Raw genomic sequence first — 17,866 nt, 5'->3', positions numbered from 1 at the left:
TCACCTTCTGCCCCAGTCTGCCATGAGGTTTTGGTTTGATTTATAAGTTGGAGTAAGTCTTGTTTTATTTTTAATGCCTCCAGTTGAAGAGTTCTGTCTGGAGGATTAACAAGGCTCACTGGTCTATAGATCCCTGTGGAGTCCAGTGGAGAGAGGTGGTATGTAGAGGGACAGGTAGTATTGAGGAAGCAGGGGGGCTGCAGAAGGACTGGGACAGGTTCGGAGAGTGGGAAAAGGAGTGGCAGGTGGAATACAATGTGGAAAATGTGAGGTTATACACACAGGAAAGGAGGAGTGGAGGCTGAGACTATTTTCTAAATGGGGAAATGCTTCGGAAATCAGAAACACAAAGGGACTTGGGATCCTTGTTCAGGATTCTCTTCAGGTTAACGTGCAGGTTCAGTCGGCAGTTAGGAAGGCAAATACAATGTTAGCATTCATGTCCAGAGGGCGAGAATACAAGAGCAGGAATGGACTTCTGAGGCTGTATAAGGCTCTGGTCAGACCCCATTTGGAGTATTGTGAGCAGTTTTGGGCCCCGTATCTAAGGAAGGATGTGCTGGCCTTGGAAAGGGTCCAGGGGAGGGTCACAAGAATGATCCCTGGAATGAAGAGCTTGTCGTGTGAGGAATGGTTGAGGATTCTGGGTCTGTACTCGTTGGAGTTCAGAAGGATGATGGGGGGATCTGATTGAAACTTACAGGATACTGCGAGGCCCGGATAGAGTGGACGTGGAGAGGATGTTTCCACTAGTAGGAAAAACTAGAACCAGAGGGAACAACCTCAGGCTAAAGGGACGATCTTTTAAAACAGAGATGAGGAGGAATTTCTCCAGCCAGAGAGTGGTGAATCTGTGGAACTCTTTGCCGCAGAAGGCTGTGGAGGCCGGGTCATTGAGTGTCTTTAAGACAGAGATAGATAGGTTCTTGATTAATAAGAGGGTCAGGGGTTATGGGAAGTCAGGAAAATGGGGATGAGAAAAGTATCAGCCATGATTGAATGGCGGAGCAGACTCGATGGGCCGAGTGGCCTAATTCTGCTCCTGTGTTTTATGGTCTTATAGGAGGGAAGTGGAGTGAGGTATCATTGCATGGATCATTCACAGGGGATAGCAGGGACATGGGGGACTGAATGGCGCTCATTCTCAGCTGTATCATTCTGTAATTCTCAGACTCTGTGATTGTTGTTCCAGTTCTGGCGGATGGAAGATTCCGGAGACTCGGGTCGCAGAGGAACACTGCTCCACACATCGTTCAGGCTGGTTACAGGGTAGAGACAGACTTTACAATATCAGATTTACACTCACTGTCCAGCACTGTTCACATCGCTTACACTCTCCAATATTTATACACCTCATTTCAGGATCACATCCCACCCTGGAACAGGGAGAAGGAAGCAGGACAGTTTGTTTTACCAAGAAGAACAATGAATGTAAACGGGAGCGAGAGATAAAGATTAAAAACTGCGACGGTTACTTTGTCTATGAGCTGAAACCGACACCAGGCCATTGCGCTGCTTATTGCACAGGTACATTGCTGTTTCAAAATGACCCAGGAGGGCAACACTGGATATACCGGGACACTGACACACCCAGTGACTGAGGGGAGAGGGACGGAGCGACTGAGGGGAGAGGGACGGAGCGACTGAGGGGAGAGGGACGGAGCGACTGAGGGGAGAGGGACGGAGCGACTGAGGGGAGAGGGACGGAGCGACTGAGGGGAGAGGGACGGAGCGACTGAGGGGAGAGGGACGGAGCGACTGAGGGGAGAGGGACGGAGCGACTGAGGGGAGAGGGACGGAGCGACTGAGGGGAGAGGGATGGAGCGACTGAGGGGAGAGGGACGGAGCGACTGAGGGGAGAGGGACGGAGCGACTGAGGGGAGAGGGACGGAGCGACTGAGGGGAGAGGGACGGAGCGACTGAGGGGAGAGGGACGGAGCGACTGAGGGGAGAGGGACGGAGCGACTGAGGGGAGAGGGACGGAGCGACTGAGGGGAGAGGGACGGAGCGACTGAGGGGAGAGGGACGGAGCGACTGAGGGGAGAGGGACGGAGCGACTGAGGGGAGAGGGACGGAGCGACTGAGGGGAGAGGGACGGAGCGACTGAGGGGAGAGGGACGGAGCGACTGAGGGGAGAGGGACGGAGCGACTGAGGGGAGAGGGACGGAGCGACTGAGGGGAGAGGGACGGAGCGACTGAGGGGAGAGGGACGGAGCGACTGAGGGGAGAGGGACGGAGCGACTGAGGGGAGAGGGACGGAGCGACTGAGGGGAGAGGGACGGAGCGACTGAGGGGAGAGGGACGGAGCGACTGAGGGGAGAGGGACGGAGCGACTGAGGGGAGAGGGACGGAGCGACTGAGGGGAGAGGGACGGAGCGACTGAGGGGAGAGGGACGGAGCGACTGAGGGGAGAGGGACGGAGCGACTGAGGGGAGAGGGACGGAGCGACTGAGGGGAGAGGGACGGAGCGACTGAGGGGAGAGGGACGGAGCGACTGAGGGGAGAGGGACGGAGCGACTGAGGGGAGAGGGACGGAGCGACTGAGGGTAGAGGGACGGAGCGACTGAGGGGAGAGGACGGAGCGACTGAGGGGAGAGGGACGGAGCGACTGAGGGGAGAGGGACGGAGCGACTGAGGGGAGAGGGACGGAGCGACGGAGGGGAGAGGGACGGAGCGACTGAGGGGAGAGGGACGGAGCGACTGAGGGGAGAGGGACGGAGCGACTGAGGGGAGAGGGACGGAGCGACTGAGGGGAGAGGGACGGAGCGACTGAGGGGAGAGGGACGGAGCGACTGAGGGGAGAGGGACGGAGTGACTGAGGGGAGGGCGACGGAGTGACTGAGTGGAGGGGGACGGAGTGACTGAGGGGAGAGGGACGGAGTGACTGAGGGGAGAGGGACGGAGTGACTGAGGGGAGGGGGACGGAGCGACTGAGGGGAGGGGGACGGAGCGACTGAGGGGAGGGGGACGGAGCGACTGAGGGGAGGGGGACGGAGCGACTGAGGGGAGGGGGACGGAGTGACTGAGGGGAGGGGGACGGAGTGACTGAGGGGAGGGGGACGGAGCGACTGAGGGGAGAGGGACGGAGCGACTGAGGGGAGAGGGACGGAGCGACTGAGGGGAGAGGCACGGAGCGACTGAGGGGAGAGGCACGGAGCGACTGAGGGGAGAGGCACGGAGCGACTGAGGGGAGAGGGACGGAGAGACTGAGGGGAGAGGGACGGAGCGACTGAGGGGAGAGGGACGGAGCGACTGAGGGGAGAGGGACTGAGGGACTGAGGGGAGAGGGACGGAGCGACTGAGGGGAGAAAGACGGAGCGACTGAGGGGAGAGGGACGGAGCGACTGAGGGGAGAGGGACGGAGCGACTGAGGGGAGAGGGACGGAGCGACTGAGGGGAGAGGGACGGAGCGACTGAGGGGAGAGGGACGGAGCGACTGAGGGGAGAGGGACGGAGCGACTGAGGGGAGAGGGACGGAGCGACTGAGGGGAGAGGGACGGAGCGACTGAGGGGAGAGGGACGGAGCGACTGAGGGGAGAGGGACGGAGCGACTGAGGGGAGAGGGACGAAGCGACTGAGGGGAGAGGGACGGAGCGACTGAGGGGAGAGGGACGGAGCGACTGAGGGGAGAAGGACGGAGCGACTGAGGGGAGAGGGACGGAGCGACTGAGGGGAGAGGGACGGAGCGACTGAGGGGAGAGGGACGGAGCGACTGAGGGGAGAGGGACGGAGCGACTGAGGGGAGAGGGACGGAGCGACTGAGGGGAGAGGGACGGAGCGACTGAGGGGAGAGGGACGGAGCGACTGAGGGGAGAGGGACGGAGCGACTGAGGGGAGAGGGACGGAGCGACTGAGGGGAGAGGGACGGAGCGACTGAGGGGAGAGGCACGGAGCGACTGAGGGGAGAGGCACGGAGCGACTGAGGGGAGAGGCACGGAGCGACTGAGGGGAGAGGGACGGAGAGACTGAGGGGAGAGGGACGGAGCGACTGAGGGGAGAGGGACGGAGCGACTGAGGGGAGAGGGACTGAGGGACTGAGGGGAGAGGGACGGAGCGACTGAGGGGAGGGGGACGGAGCGACTGAGGGGAGGGGGACGGGGCGACTGAGGGGAGAGGGACGGAGTGACTGAGGGGAGAGGGACGGTGTGACTGAGGGGAGGGGGACGGAGTGACTGAGGGGAGGGGGACGGAGCGACTGAGGGGAGAGGGACGGAGGGACTGAGGGGAGAGGGACGGAGCGACTGAGGGGAGAGGCACGGAGCGACTGAGGGGAGAGGCACGGAGCGACTGAGGGGAGAGGCACGGAGCGACTGAGGGGAGAGGGACGGAGAGACTGAGGGGAGAGGGACGGAGCGACTGAGGGGAGAGGGACGGAGCGACTGAGGGGAGAGGGACTGAGGGACTGAGGGGAGAGGGACGGAGCGACTGAGGGGAGAAAGACGGAGCGACTGAGGGGAGAGGGACGGAGCGACTGAGGGGAGAGGGACGGAGCGACTGAGGGGAGAGGGACGGAGCGACTGAGGGGAGAGGGACGGAGCGACGGAGGGGAGAGGGACGGAGCGACTGAGGGGAGAGGGACGGAGCGACTGAGGGGAGAGGGACGGAGCGACTGAGGGGAGAGGGACGGAGCGACTGAGGGGAGAGGGACGGAGCGACTGAGGGGAGAGGGACGGAGCGACTGAGGGGAGAGGGACGGAGCGACTGAGGGTAGAGGGACGGAGCGACTGAGGGGAGAGGGACGGAGCGACTGAGGGGAGAGGGACGGAGCGACTGAGGGGAGAGGGACGGAGCGACTGAGGGGAGAGGGACGGAGCGACTGAGGGGAGAGGGACGGAGCGACTGAGGGGAGAGGGACGGAGCGACTGAGGGGAGAGGGACGGAGCGACTGAGGGGAGAGGCACGGAGCGACTGAGGGGAGAGGGACGGAGAGACTGAGGGGAGAGGGACGGAGCGACTGAGGGGAGAGGGACGGAGCGACTGAGGGGAGAGGGACTGAGGGACTGAGGGGAGAGGGACGGAGCGACTGAGGGGAGGGGGACGGAGCGACTGAGGGGAGGGGGACGGAGCGACTGAGGGGAGAGGGACGGAGTGACTGAGGGGAGAGGGACGGTGTGACTGAGGGGAGGGGGACGGAGTGACTGAGGGGAGGGGGACGGAGCGACTGAGGGGAGAGGGACGGAGGGACTGAGGGGAGAGGGACGGAGCGACTGAGGGGAGAGGCACGGAGCGACTGAGGGGAGAGGCACGGAGCGACTGAGGGGAGAGGCACGGAGCGACTGAGGGGAGAGGGACGGAGAGACTGAGGGGAGAGGGACGGAGCGACTGAGGGGAGAGGGACGGAGCGACTGAGGGGAGAGGGACTGAGGGACTGAGGGGAGAGGGACGGAGCGACTGAGGGGAGAAAGACGGAGCGACTGAGGGGAGAGGGACGGAGCGACTGAGGGGAGAGGGACGGAGCGACTGAGGGGAGAGGGACGGAGCGACTGAGGGGAGAGGGACGGAGCGACTGAGGGGAGAGGGACGGAGCGACTGAGGGGAGAGGGACGGAGCGACTGAGGGGAGAGGGACGGAGCGACTGAGGGGAGAGGGACGGAGCGACTGAGGGGAGAGGGACGGAGCGACTGAGGGGAGAGGGACGGAGCGACTGAGGGGAGAGGGACGGAGCGACTGAGGGGAGAGGGACGGAGCGACTGAGGGGAGAGGGACGGAGCGACTGAGGGGAGAGGGACGGAGCGACTGAGGGGAGAGGGACGGAGCGACTGAGGGGAGAGGGACGGAGCGACTGAGGGGAGAGGGACGGAGCGACTGAGGGGAGAGGGACGGAGCGACTGAGGGGAGAGGGACGGAGCGACTGAGGGGAGAGGGACGTATCGACTGAGGCGAGAGGGACGGAGCGACTGAGGCGAGAGGGTCGGTGCGACTGAGGGGAGTGGGACGGAGCGACTGAGGGGAGAGCGACGGAGCGACTGAGGGGAGAGGGACGGAGCGACTGAGGGGAGAGGGACGGAGCGACTGAGGGGAGAGGGACGGAGCGACTGAGGGGAGAGGGACGGAGCGACTGAGGGGAGAGGGACGGAGCGACTGAGGGGAGAGGGACGGAGCGACTGAGGGGAGAGGGACGGAGCGACAGGGGAGAGGGACGGAGCGACAGGGGAGAGGGACGGAGCGACTGAGGGGAGAGGGACGGAGCGACTGAGGGGAGAGGGACGGAGCGACTGAGGGGAGAGGGACGGAGCGACTGAGGGGAGAGGGACGGAGCGACTGAGGGGAGAGGGACGGAGCGACTGAGGGGAGAGGGACGGAGCGACTGAGGGGAGAGGGACGGAGCGACTGAGTGGAGAGGGACGGAGTGACTGAGGGGAGAGGGACGGAGCGAGTGAGGGGAGTGGGATTGAGGGAGCGACGGGAGTGGGATTGAGGGAACGAGGGGAAGGGGATTGAGGGAGCGAGGGGAATTGAGGGAGCGAGGGGAGGGGGATTGAGGGAGTGAGGGGAGTGGGATGGAGTGAGTGAGGGGAGTGGGATTGAGGGAGTGACGGGTGTGGGATTGAGGGAGCGAGGGGAGTGGGATTGAGGGAGCGAGGGTAGTGGGATTGTGGGAGCGAGGGGAGTGGGATTGTGGGAGCGAGGGGAGTGGGATTGTGGGAGCGAGGGGAGTGGGACTGAGGGAGCTAGGGGAGTGGGATTGAGGGAGCGAGGGGAGTGGGATTGAGGGAGTGAGGGGAGTGGGACTGAGGGAGCGAGGGGATTGGGATGGAGGGAATGAGGGGAGTGGGATTGAGGGAGTGAGGGTTGTGGGATTCAGGGAGCGACCGGAGTGGGATTGATGGAGTGAGGGGTGTGGGATTGAGGGAGCGAGGGGAGTGGGATTGAGGGAGCGAGGGGAGTGGGATTGAGGGAGTGAGGGGAGTTCGATTGAGGGAGTGAGGGGAGTGGGATTGAGGGAGCGAGGGGAGTGGGATTGAGGGAGCGAGGGGAGTGGGATTGAGGGAGCGAGGGGAGTGGGAATGAGGGAGCGAGGGGAGTGGGAATGAGGGATCGAGGGGAGTGGGATTGAGGGAGAGAGGGGAGTGGGATTGAGTGAGTGAGGGGAGTGTGATGGAGCGAGTGAGAGGAGTGTGCTGGAGCGAGTGAGAGGAGTGGGATGGAGCGAGTGAGGGGAGTGGGATGGAGCGAGTGAGGGGAGTGGGATGGAGCGAGTGAGGGGAGTGGGACGGAGCGAGTGAGGGGAGTGGAACGGAGCGAGTGAGGGGAGAGGGACGGAGCGACTGAGGGGAGAGGGACGGAGCGACTGAGGGGAGAGGGACGGAGCGACTGAGGGGAGAGGGACGGAGCGACTGAGGGGAGAGGGACGGAGCGACTGAGGGGAGAGGGACGGAGCGACTGAGGGGAGAGGGACGGAGCGACTGAGGGGAGAGGGACGGAGCGACTGAGGGGAGAGGGACGGAGCGACTGAGGGGAGAGGGACGTATCGACTGAGGCGAGAGGGACGGAGCGACTGAGGCGAGAGGGACGGTGCGACTGAGGGGAGTGGGACGGAGCGACTGAGGGGAGAGCGACGGAGCGGCTGAGGGGAGAGGGACGGAGCGACTGAGGGGAGAGGGACGCAGCGACTGAGGGGAGAGGGACGGAGCGACTGAGGGGAGAGGGACGGAGCGACTGAGGGGAGAGGGACGGAGCGACTGAGGGGAGAGGGACGGAGCGACTGAGGGGAGAGGGACGGAGCGACAGGGGAGAGGGACGGAGCGACAGGGGAGAGGGACGGAGCGACTGAGGGGAGAGGGACGGAGCGACTGAGGGGAGAGGGACGGAGCGACTGAGGGGAGAGGGACGGAGCGACTGAGGGGAGAGGGACGGAGCGACTGAGGGGAGAGGGACGGAGCGACTGAGGGGAGAGGGACGGAGCGACTGAGGGGAGAGGGACGGAGCGACTGAGGGGAGAGGGACGGAGCGACTGAGGGGAGAGGGACGGAGCGACTGAGGGGAGGGCGACGGAGTGACTGAGGGGAGGGGGACGGAGTGACTGAGGGGAGAGGGACGGAGTGACTGAGGGGAGAGGAACGGAGTGACTGAGGGGAGAGGAACGGAGTGACTGAGGGGAGGGGGACGGAGCGACTGAGGGGAGGGGGACGGAGCGACTGAGGGGAGGGGGACGGAGCGACTGAGGGGAGAGGGACGGAGCGACTGAGGGGAGAGGGACGGAGTGACTGAGGGGAGGGGGACGGAGTGACTGAGGGGAGGGGGACGGAGCGACTGAGGGGAGAGGGACGGAGCGACTGAGGGGAGAGGGACGGAGCGACTGAGGGGAGAGGCACGGAGCGACTGAGGGGAGAGGCACGGAGCGACTGAGGGGAGAGGGACGGAGCGACTGAGGGGAGAGGGACGGAGAGACTGAGGGGAGAGGGACGGAGCGACTGAGGGGAGAGGGACGGAGCGCCTGAGGGGAGAGGGACTGAGGGGAGAGGGACGGAGCGACTGAGGGGAGAAAGACGGAGCGACTGAGGGGAGAGGGAGGGAGCAACTGAGGGGAGAGGGACGGAGCGACTGAGGGGAGAGGGACGGAGCGACTGAGGGGAGAGGGACGGAGCGACTGAGGGGAGAGGGACGGAGCGACTGAGGGGAGAGGGACGGAGCGACTGAGGGGAGAGGGACGGAGCGACTGAGGGGAGAGGGACGGAGCGACTGAGGGGAGAGGGACGGAGCGACTGAGTGGAGAGGGACGGAGTGACTGAGGGGAGAGGGACGGAGCGAGTGAGGGGAGTGGGATGGAGCGAGTGAGGGGAGTGGGATTGAGGGAGCGACGGGAGTGGGATTGAGGGAACAAGGGGAAGGGGATTGAGGGAGCGAGGGGAATTGAGGGAGCGAGGGGAGGGGGAGTGAGGGGAGTGGGATGGAGTGAGTGAGGGGAGTGGGATTGAGGGAGTGACGGGTGTGGGATTGAGGGAGCGAGGGGAGTGGGATTGAGGGAGCGAGGGTAGTGGGATTGTGGGAGCGAGGGTAGTGGGATTGTGGGAGCGAGGGGAGTGGGATTGTGGGAGCGAGGGGAGTGGGATTGAGGGAGCTAGGGGAGTGGGATTGAGGGAGCGAGGGGAGTGGGATTGAGGGAGCGAGGGTAGTGGGATTGAGTGAGCGAGGGGAGTGGGATTGAGGGAGCGAGGGGAGTGGGATTGAGGGAGCGAGGGGTGTGGGATTGAGGGAGCGAGGGGAGTGGGATTGAGGGAGCGAGGGGCGTGGGATTGAGGGAGCGAGGGGCGTGGGATTGAGGGAGCGAGGGGAATGGGATTGAGGGAGCGAGGGGAGTGGGATTGAGGGAGTGAGGGGAGTGGGACTGAGGGAGCGAGGGGATTGGGATGGAGGGAATGAGGGGAGTGGGATTGAGGGAGTGAGGGTTGTGGGATTCAGGGAGCGACCGGAGTGGGATTGATGGAGTGAGGGGTGTGGGATAGAGGGAGCGAGGGGAGTGGGATTGAGGGAGCGAGGGGAGTGGGATTGAGGGAGTGAGGGGAGTTCGATTGAGGGAGTGAGGGGAGTGGGATTGAGGGAGCGAGGGGAGTGGGATTGAGGGAGCGAGGGGAGTGGGATTGAGGGAGCGAGGGGAGTGGGAATGAGGGAGCGAGGGGAGTGGGATTGAGGGATCGAGGGGAGTGGGATTGAGGGAGAGAGGGGAGTGGGATTGAGGGGGTGAGGGGAGTGGGATTGAGTGAGTGAGGGGAGTGGGATGGAGCGAGTGAGGGGAGTGGGATGGAGCGAGTGAGGGGAGTGGGATGGAGTGAGTGAGGGGAGTCGGATGGAGCGAGTGAGGGGAGTGGGATGGAGCGAGCGAGGGGAGTGGGATGGAGCGAGTGAGGGGAGTGGGATGGAGCGAGTGAGGGGAGTGGGATGGAGCGAGTGAGGGGAGTGGGATGGAGCGAGTGAGGGGAGTGGGATGGAGCGAGTGAGGGGAGCGGGACGGAGCGAGTGAGGGGAGTGGGATTGAGTGAGTGAGGGGAGTGGTTGAGTGAGTGAGGGGAGTGGGATGGAGCGAGTGAGGGGAGTGGGATGGAGCGAGTGAGGGGAGTGTGATGGAGCGAGTGAGAGGAGTGTGATGGAGCGAGTGAGGGGAGTGGGATGGAGCGAGCGAGGGGAGTGGGATGGAGCGAGCGAGAGGAGTGGGATGGAGCGAGTGAGGGGAGTGGGATGGAGCGAGTGAGGGGAGTGGGATGGGGTGAGTGAGGGGAGTGTGATGGAGCGAGTGAGGGATGTGGGACGGAGCGAGTGAGGGGAGTGGGACGGAGCGAGTGAGGGGAGTGGGACGGAGCGAGTGAGGGGAGTGGGACGGAGCGAGTGAGGGGAGTGGGACGGAGCGAGTGAGGGGAGTGGGACGGAGCGAGTGAGGGGAGTGGGACGGAGCGAGTGAGGGGAGTGGGACGGAGCGAGTGAGGGGAGTGGGACGGAGCCAGTGAGGGGAGTGGGACGGAGCGAGTGAGGGGAGTGGGATGGAGCGAGTGAGGGGAGTGGGACGGAGCGAGTGAGGGGAGTGGGACGGAGCGAGTGAGGGGAGTGGGACGGAGCGAGTGAGGGGAGTGGGATGGAGCGAGTGAGGGGAGTGGGATGGAGCGAGTGAGGGGAGTGGGATGGAGCGAGTGAGGGGAGTGGGATGGAGCGAGTGAGGGGAGCGGGACGGAGCGAGTGAGGGGAGTGGGATTGAGTGAGTGAGGGGGGTGGGATGGAGCGAGTGAGGAGAGTGGGATGGAGCGAGTGAGGGGAGTCGGATGGAGCGAGTGAGGGGAGTGGAACGGAGCGAGTGAGGGGAGTGGGATGGAGCGAGTGAGGGGAGTGGAACGGAGCGAGTGAGGGGAGTGGAACGGAGCGAGTGAGGGGAGTGGGATGGAGCGAGTGAGGGGAGTGGGATGGAGCGAGTGAGGGGAGTGGGATGGAGCCAGTGAGGGGAGTGGGATGGAGCGAGTGAGGGGAGCGGGACGGAGCGAGTGAGGGGAGTGGGATTGAGTGAGTGAGGGGAATGGTTGAGTGAGTGAGGGGAGTGGGATGGAGCGAGTGAGGGTAGTGGGATGGAGCGAGTGAGGGGAGTGTGATGGAGCGAGTGAGAGGAGTGTGCTGGAGCGAGTGAGAGGAGTGGGATGGAGCGAGTGAGGGGAGTGGGATGGAGCGAGTGAGGGGAGTGGGATGGAGCGAGTGAGGGGAGTGGGATGGAGCGAGTGAGGGGAGTGGAACGGAGCGAGTGAGGGGAGTGGAACGGAGCGAGTGAGGGGAGTGGAACGGAGCGAGTGAGGGGAGTGGGATGGAGCGAGTGAGGGGAGTGGGACGGAGTGAGTGAGGGGAGTGGGATGGAGCGAGTGAGGGGAGTGGGACGGAGCGAGTGAGGGGAGTGGGACGGAGTGAGTGAGGGGAGTGGGACGGAGCGAGTCAGGGGAGTGGGACGGAGCGAGTGAGGGGAGTGGGACCGAGCGAGTGAGGGGAGTGGGACGGAGCGAGCGAGGGGAGTGGGACGGAGCGAGTGAGGGGAGAGCGACGGAGCGACTGAGGGGAGAGGGACGGAGCGACTGAGGGGAGAGGGACGGAGCGACTGAGGGGAGAGGGACGGAGCGACTGAGGGGAGAGGGACGGAGCGACTGAGGGGAGAGGGACGGAGCGACAGGGGAGAGGGACGGAGCGACAGGGGAGAGGGACGGAGCGACTGAGGGGAGAGGGACGGAGCGACTGAGGGGAGAGGGACGGAGCGACTGAGGGGAGAGGGACGGAGCAACTGAGGGGAGAGGGACGGAGCGACTGAGGGGAGAGGGACGGAGCGACTGAGGGGAGAGGGACGGAGCGACTGAGGGGAGAGGGACGGAGCGACTGAGTGGAGAGGGACGGAGTGACTGAGGGGAGAGGGACGGAGCGAGTGAGGGGAGTGGGATGGAGCGAGTGAGGGGAGTGGGATTGAGGGAGCGACGGGAGTGGGATTGAGGGAACAAGGGGAAGGGGATTGAGGGAGCGAGGGGAATTGAGGGAGCGAGGGGAGGGGGATTGAGGGAGTGAGGGGAGTGGGATGGAGTGAGTGAGGGGAGTGGGATGGAGGGAGTGACGGGTGTGGGATTGAGGGAGCGAGGGGAGTGGGATTGAGGGAGCGAGGGTAGTGGGATTGTGGGAGCGAGGGTAGTGGGATTGTGGGAGCGAGGGGAGTGGGATTGTGGGAGCGAGGGGAGTGGGATTGAGGGAGCTAGGGGAGTGGGATTGAGGGAGCGAGGGGAGTGGGATTGAGGGAGCGAGGGTAGTGGGATTGAGGGAGCGAGGGGAGTGGGATTGAGGGAGCGAGGGGAGTGGGATTGAGGGAGCGAGGGGTGTGGGATTGAGCGAGCGAGGGGAGTGGGATTGAGGGAGCGAGGGGCGTGGGATTGAGGGAGCGAGGGGCGTGGGATTGAGGGAGCGAGGGGAATGGGATTGAGGGAGCGAGGGGAGTGGGATTGAGGGAGTGAGGGGAGTGGGACTGAGGGAGCGAGGGGAATGGGATGGAGGGAATGAGGGGAGTGGGATTGAGGGAGTGAGGGTTGTGGGATTCAGGGAGCGACCGGAGTGGGATTGATGGAGTGAGGGGTGTGGGATAGAGGGAGCGAGGGGAGTGGGATTGAGGGAGCGAGGGGAGTGGGATTGAGGGAGTGAGGGGAGTTCGATTGAGGGAGTGAGGGGAGTGGGATTGAGGGAGCGAGGGGAGTGGGATTGAGGGAGCGAGGGGAGTGGGATTGAGGGAGCGAGGGGAGTGGGAATGAGGGAGCGAGGGGAGTGGGATTGAGGGATCGAGGGGAGTGGGATTGAGGGAGAGAGGGGAGTGGGATTGAGGGGGTGAGGGGAGTGGGATTGAGTGAGTGAGGGGAGTGGGATGGAGCGAGTGAGGGGAGTGGGATGGAGCGAGTGAGGGGAGTGGGATGGAGCGAGTGAGGGGAGTGGGATGGAGCGAGTGAGGGGAGTGGGATGGAGCGAGCGAGGGGAGTGGGATGGAGCGAGTGAGGGGAGTGGGATGGAGCGAGTGAGGGGAGTGGGATGGAGCGAGTGAGGGGAGTGGGATGGAGCGAGTGAGGGGAGCGGGACGGAGCGAGTGAGGGGAGTGGGATTGAGTGAGTGAGGGGAGTGGTTGAGTGAGTGAGGGGAGTGGGATGGAGCGAGTGAGGGGAGTGGGATGGAGCGAGTGAGGGGAGTGTGATGGAGCGAGTGAGAGGAGTGTGATGGAGCGAGTGAGGGGAGTGGGATGGAGCGAGTGAGGGGAGTGGAACGGAGCGAGTGAGGGGAGTGGAACGGAGCGAGTGAGGGGAGTGGAACGGAGCGAGTGAGGGGAGTGGGACGGAGTGAGTGAGGGGAGTGGGACGGAGTGAGTGAGGGGAGTGGGACGGAGCGAGTGAGGGGAGTGGGATGGAGCGAGTGAGGGGAGTGGGATGGAGCAAGCGAGGGGAGTGGGATGGAGCGAGCGAGAGGAGTGGGATGGAGCGAGTGAGGGGAGTGGGATGGAGCGAGTCAGGGGAGTGGGATGGAGTGAGTGAGGGGAGTGTGATGGAGCGAGTGAGGGGAGTGGGACGGAGCGAGTGAGGGGAGTGGGACGGAGCGAGTGAGGGGAGTGGGACGGAGCGAGTGAGGGGAGTGGGACGGAGCGAGTGAGGGGAGTGGGACGGAGCGAGTGAGGGGAGTGGGACGGAGTGAGTGAGGGGAGTGGGACGGAGTGAGTGAGGGGAGTGGGACGGAGTGAGTGAGGGGAGTGGGACGGAGCGAGTGAGGGGAGTGGGACGGAGCGAGTGAGGGGAGTGGGACGGAGCGAGTGAGGGGAGTGGGATGGAGTGAGTGAGGGGAGTGGGATGGAGCGAGTGAGGGGAGTGGGATGGAGCGAGTGAGGGGAGTGGGATGGAGCGAGTGAGGGGAGTGGGACGGAGCGAGTGAGGGGAGTGGGATGGAGCGAGTGAGGGGAGTGGGATGGAGCGAGTGAGGGGAGTGGGATGGAGCGAGTGAGGGGAGTGGGATGGAGCGAGTGAGGGGAGTGGGATGGAGCGAGTGAGGGGAGCGGGACGGAGCGAGTGAGGGGAGTGGGATTGAGTGAGTGAGGGGGTGGGATGGAGCGAGTGAGGAGAGTGGGATGGAGCGCGTGAGGGGAGTCGGATGGAGCGAGTGAGGGGAGTGGGACGGAGTGAGTGAGGGGAGTGGGACGGAGCGAGTGAGGGGAGTGGGATGGAGTGAGTGAGGGGAGTGGGATGGAGCGAGTGAGGGGAGTGGGACGGAGCCAGTGAGGGGAGTGGGACGGAGCCAGTGAGGGGATTGGGATGGAGCGAGTGAGGGGAGTGGGATGGAGCGAGTGCTGGGAGTGGGATGGAGTGAGTGAGGGGAGTGGGATGGAGTGAGTGAGGGGAGTGGGATGGAGCGAGTGAGGGGAGTGGGATGGAGCGAGTGAGGGGAGTGGGATGGAGTGAGTGAGGGGAGTGGGATGGAGTGAGTGAGGGGAGTGGGATGGAGCGAGTGAGGGGAGTGGGATGGAGCGAGTGAGGGGAGTGGGATGGAGCGAGTGAGGGGAGTGGGATGGAGCGAGTGAGGGGAGTGGGATGGAGCGAGTGAGGGGAGTGGGATGGAGCGAGTGAGGGGAGTGGGATGGAGCGAGTGAGGGGAGTGGGATGGAGCGAGTGAGGGGAGTGGGATGGAGCGAGTGAGGGGAGTGGGACGGAGCCAGTGAGGGGATTGGGCCGGAGCCAGTGAGGGGATTGGGATGGAGCGAGTGAGGGGAGTGGGATGGAGCGAGTGAGGGGAGTGGGATGGAGCGAGTGAGGGGAGTGGGACGGAGCGAGTGAGGGGAGTGGTACGGAGCGAGTCAGGGGAGTGGGACGGAGTGAGTGAGGGGAGTGGGACGGGACGAGTGAGGGGAGTGGACGGAGCGAGTCAGGGGAGTGGGACGGAGCGAGTGAGGGGAGTGGGACCGAGCGAGTGAGGGGAGTGGGACGGAGCGAGCGAGGGGAGTGGGACGGAGCGAGCGAGGGGAGTGGGACGGAGCGAGCGAGGGGAGTGGGACGGAGCGAGTCAGGGGAGTGGGACGGAGCGAGTCAGGGGAGTGGGACGGAGCGAGTGAGGGGAGTGGGACGGAGCGAGTGAGGGGAGTGGGACGGAGCGAGTGAGGGGAGTGGGACGGAGCGAGTGAGGGGAGTGGGACGGAGCGAGTGAGGGGAGTGGGACGGAGCGAGTGAGGGGAGTGGGACGGAGCGAGTGAGGGGAGTGGGACCGAGCGAGTGAGGGGAGTGGGACGGAGCGAGTGAGGGGAGTGGGACGGAGCGAGTGAGGGGAGTGGGACGGAGCGAGTGAGGGGAGTGGGACGGGGCGAGTGAGGGGAGTGGGACGGAGCGAGTGAGGGGAGTGGGACGGAGCGAGCGAGGGGAGTGGGATGGAGCGAGCGAGGGGAGTGGGACGGAGCGAGCGAGGGGAGTGGGACGGAGCGAGCGAGGTGAGTGGGACGGAGCGAGCGAGAGGAGTGGGATGGAGCGAGTGAGAGGAGTGGGATGGAGCGAGCGAGAGGAGTGGGATGGAGCGAGTGAGAGGAGTGGGATGGAGCGAGTGAGAGGAGTGGGATGGAGCGAGTGAGGGGAGTGGGATGGAGCGAGTGAGGGGAGTGGAACGGAGCGAGTGAGGGGAGTGGGATGGAGCGAGTGAGGGGAGTGGGATGGAGCGAGTGAGGGGAGTGGGATGGAGCGAGTGAGGGGAGTGGGACGGAGCGAGTGAGGGGAGTGGGATGGAGCGAGTGAGTGGAGTGGGATGGAGCGAGTGAGTGGAGTGGAACGGAGCGAGTGAGGGGAGTGGGATGGAGCGAGTGAGGGGAGTGGGATGGAGCGAGTGAGGGGAGTGGGATGGAGCGAGTGAGGGGAGTGGGATGGAGCGAGTGAGGGGAGCGGGACGGAGCGAGTGAGGGGAGTGGGATTGGGTGAGTGAGGGGAGTGGGACAGAGCGAGCGAGGGGAGTGGGACGGAGCGAGCGAGGGGAGTGGGACGGAGCGAGCGAGGGGAGTGGGACGGAGCGAGTGAGGGGAGTGGGATGGAGCGAGCGAGAGGAGTGGGACGGAGCGAACGAGGGGAGTGGGACGGAGCGAACGAGGGGAGTGGGATGGAGCGAGCGAGAGGAGTGGGATGGAGCGAGTGAGAGGAGTGGGATGGAGCGAGTGAGGGGAGTGGGATGGAGCGAGTGAGGCGAGTGGGATGGAGCGAGTGAGAGGAGAGGGATGGAGCGAGTGAGGGGAGTGGGATGGAGCGAGTGAGGGGAGTGGAACGGAGCGAGCGAGGGGAGTGGGATGGAGCGAGTGAGGGGAGTGGGATGGAGCGAGTGAGGGGAGTGGGATGGAGCGAGTGAGGGGAGTGGGATGGAGCGAGTGAGGGGAGCGGGACGGAGCGAGTGAGGGGAGTGGGATTGAGTGAGTGAGGGGAGTGGTTGAGTGAGTGAGCGGAGTGGGATGGAGCGAGTGAGGGGAGTGGGATGGAGCGAGTGAGGGGAGTGTGATGGAGCGAGTGAGAGGAGTGTGATGGAGCGAGTGAGGGGAGTGGGATGGAGCGAGTGAGGGGAGTGGAACGGAGCGAGTGAGGGGAGTGGAACGGAGCGAGTGAGGGGAGTGGAACGGAGCGAGTGAGGGGAGTGGGACGGAGTGAGTGAGGGGAGTGGGACGGAGTGAGTGAGGGGAGTGGGACGGAGCGAGTGAGGGGAGTGGGACGGAGCGAGTGAGGGGAGTGGGATGGAGCGAGTGAGGGGAGTGGGATGGAGCGAGCGAGGGGAGTGGGATGGAGCGAGCGAGAGGAGTGGGATGGAGCGAGTGAGGGGAGTGGGATGGAGCGAGTGAGGGGAGTGGGATGGAGTGAGTGAGGGAAGTGTGATGGAGCGACTGAGGGGAGTGGGACGGAGCGAGTGAGGGGAGTGGGACGGAGCGAGTGAGGGGAGTGGGACGGAGCGAGTGAGGGGAGTGGGACGGAGCGAGTGAGGGGAGTGGGACGGAGTGAGTGAGGGGAGTGGGACGGAGTGAGTGAGGGGAGTGGGACGGAGCGAGTGAGGGGAGTGGGACGGAGCGAGTGAGGGGAGTGGGACGGAGCGAGTGAGGGGAGTGGGATGGAGTGAGTGAGGGGAGTGGGATGGAGTGAGTGAGGGGAGTGGGATGGAGTGAGTGAGGGGAGTGGGATGGAGCGAGTGAGGGGAGTGGGATGGAGCGAGTGAGGGGAGTGGGATGGAGCGAGTGAGGGGAGTGGGACGGAGCGAGTGAGGGGAGTGGGATGGAGCGAGTGAGGGGAGTGGGATGGAGCGAGTGAGGGGAGTGGGATGGAGCGAGTGAGGGGAGTGGGATGGAGCGAGTGAGGGGAGCGGGACGGAGCGAGTGAGGGGAGTGGGATTGAGTGAGTGAGGGGGTGGGATGGAGCGAGTGAGGGGAGTGGGACGGAGCCAGTGAGGGGATTGGGCCGGAGCCAGTGAGGGGATTGGGATGGAGCGAGTGAGGGGAGTGGGATGGAGCGAGTGAGGGGAGTGGGATGGAGCGAGTGAGGGGAGTGGGACGGAGCGAGTGAGGGGAGTGGTACGGAGCGAGTCAGGGGAGTGGGGACGGGGTGAGTGAGGGGAGTGGGACGGGGCGAGTGAGGGGAGTGGACGGAGCGAGTCAGGGGAGTGGGACGGAGCGAGTGAGGGGAGTGGGACCGAGCGAGTGAGGGGAGTGGGACGGAGCAGGCGAGGGGAGTGGGACGGAGCGAGCGAGGGGAGTGGGACGGAGCGAGCGAGGGGAGTGGGACGGAGCGAGCGAGGGGAGTGGGACGGAGCGAGTCAGGGGAGTGGGATGGAGCGAGCGAGGGGAGTGGGACGGAGCGTGTCAGGGGAGTGGGACGGAGCGAGTGAGGGGAGTGGGACG

The 17,866-nt window shown here is 65.2% G+C and overlaps 1 protein-coding gene across 1 annotated transcript in view; it reads left to right on the top strand.

Moving 5' to 3' along the window:
- The window catches only part of LOC144488178 (uncharacterized), a gene marked incomplete at both ends in the record, with an annotated part of 52,418 nt that overhangs the window by 17,896 nt on the left and 16,656 nt on the right, over positions 1 to 17,866 (top strand). The window contains 2 exons of the mRNA XM_078206203.1: positions 1,193 to 1,269; positions 1,363 to 1,527. Coding sequence (XP_078062329.1) covers positions 1,193 to 1,269; positions 1,363 to 1,527 — 242 coding nt within the window. The remainder of the gene's footprint in view (positions 1 to 1,192; positions 1,270 to 1,362; positions 1,528 to 17,866) is intronic.

The sequence above is a fragment of the Mustelus asterias genome, unplaced genomic scaffold, assembly GCF_964213995.1.
Source record: "Mustelus asterias unplaced genomic scaffold, sMusAst1.hap1.1 HAP1_SCAFFOLD_1354, whole genome shotgun sequence".
NCBI classification, from domain to species: Eukaryota; Metazoa; Chordata; class Chondrichthyes; order Carcharhiniformes; family Triakidae; genus Mustelus; species Mustelus asterias.
Note: the sequence above shows the minus strand (reverse complement) of the source record. Positions and strands in the feature narration are given on the sequence as shown.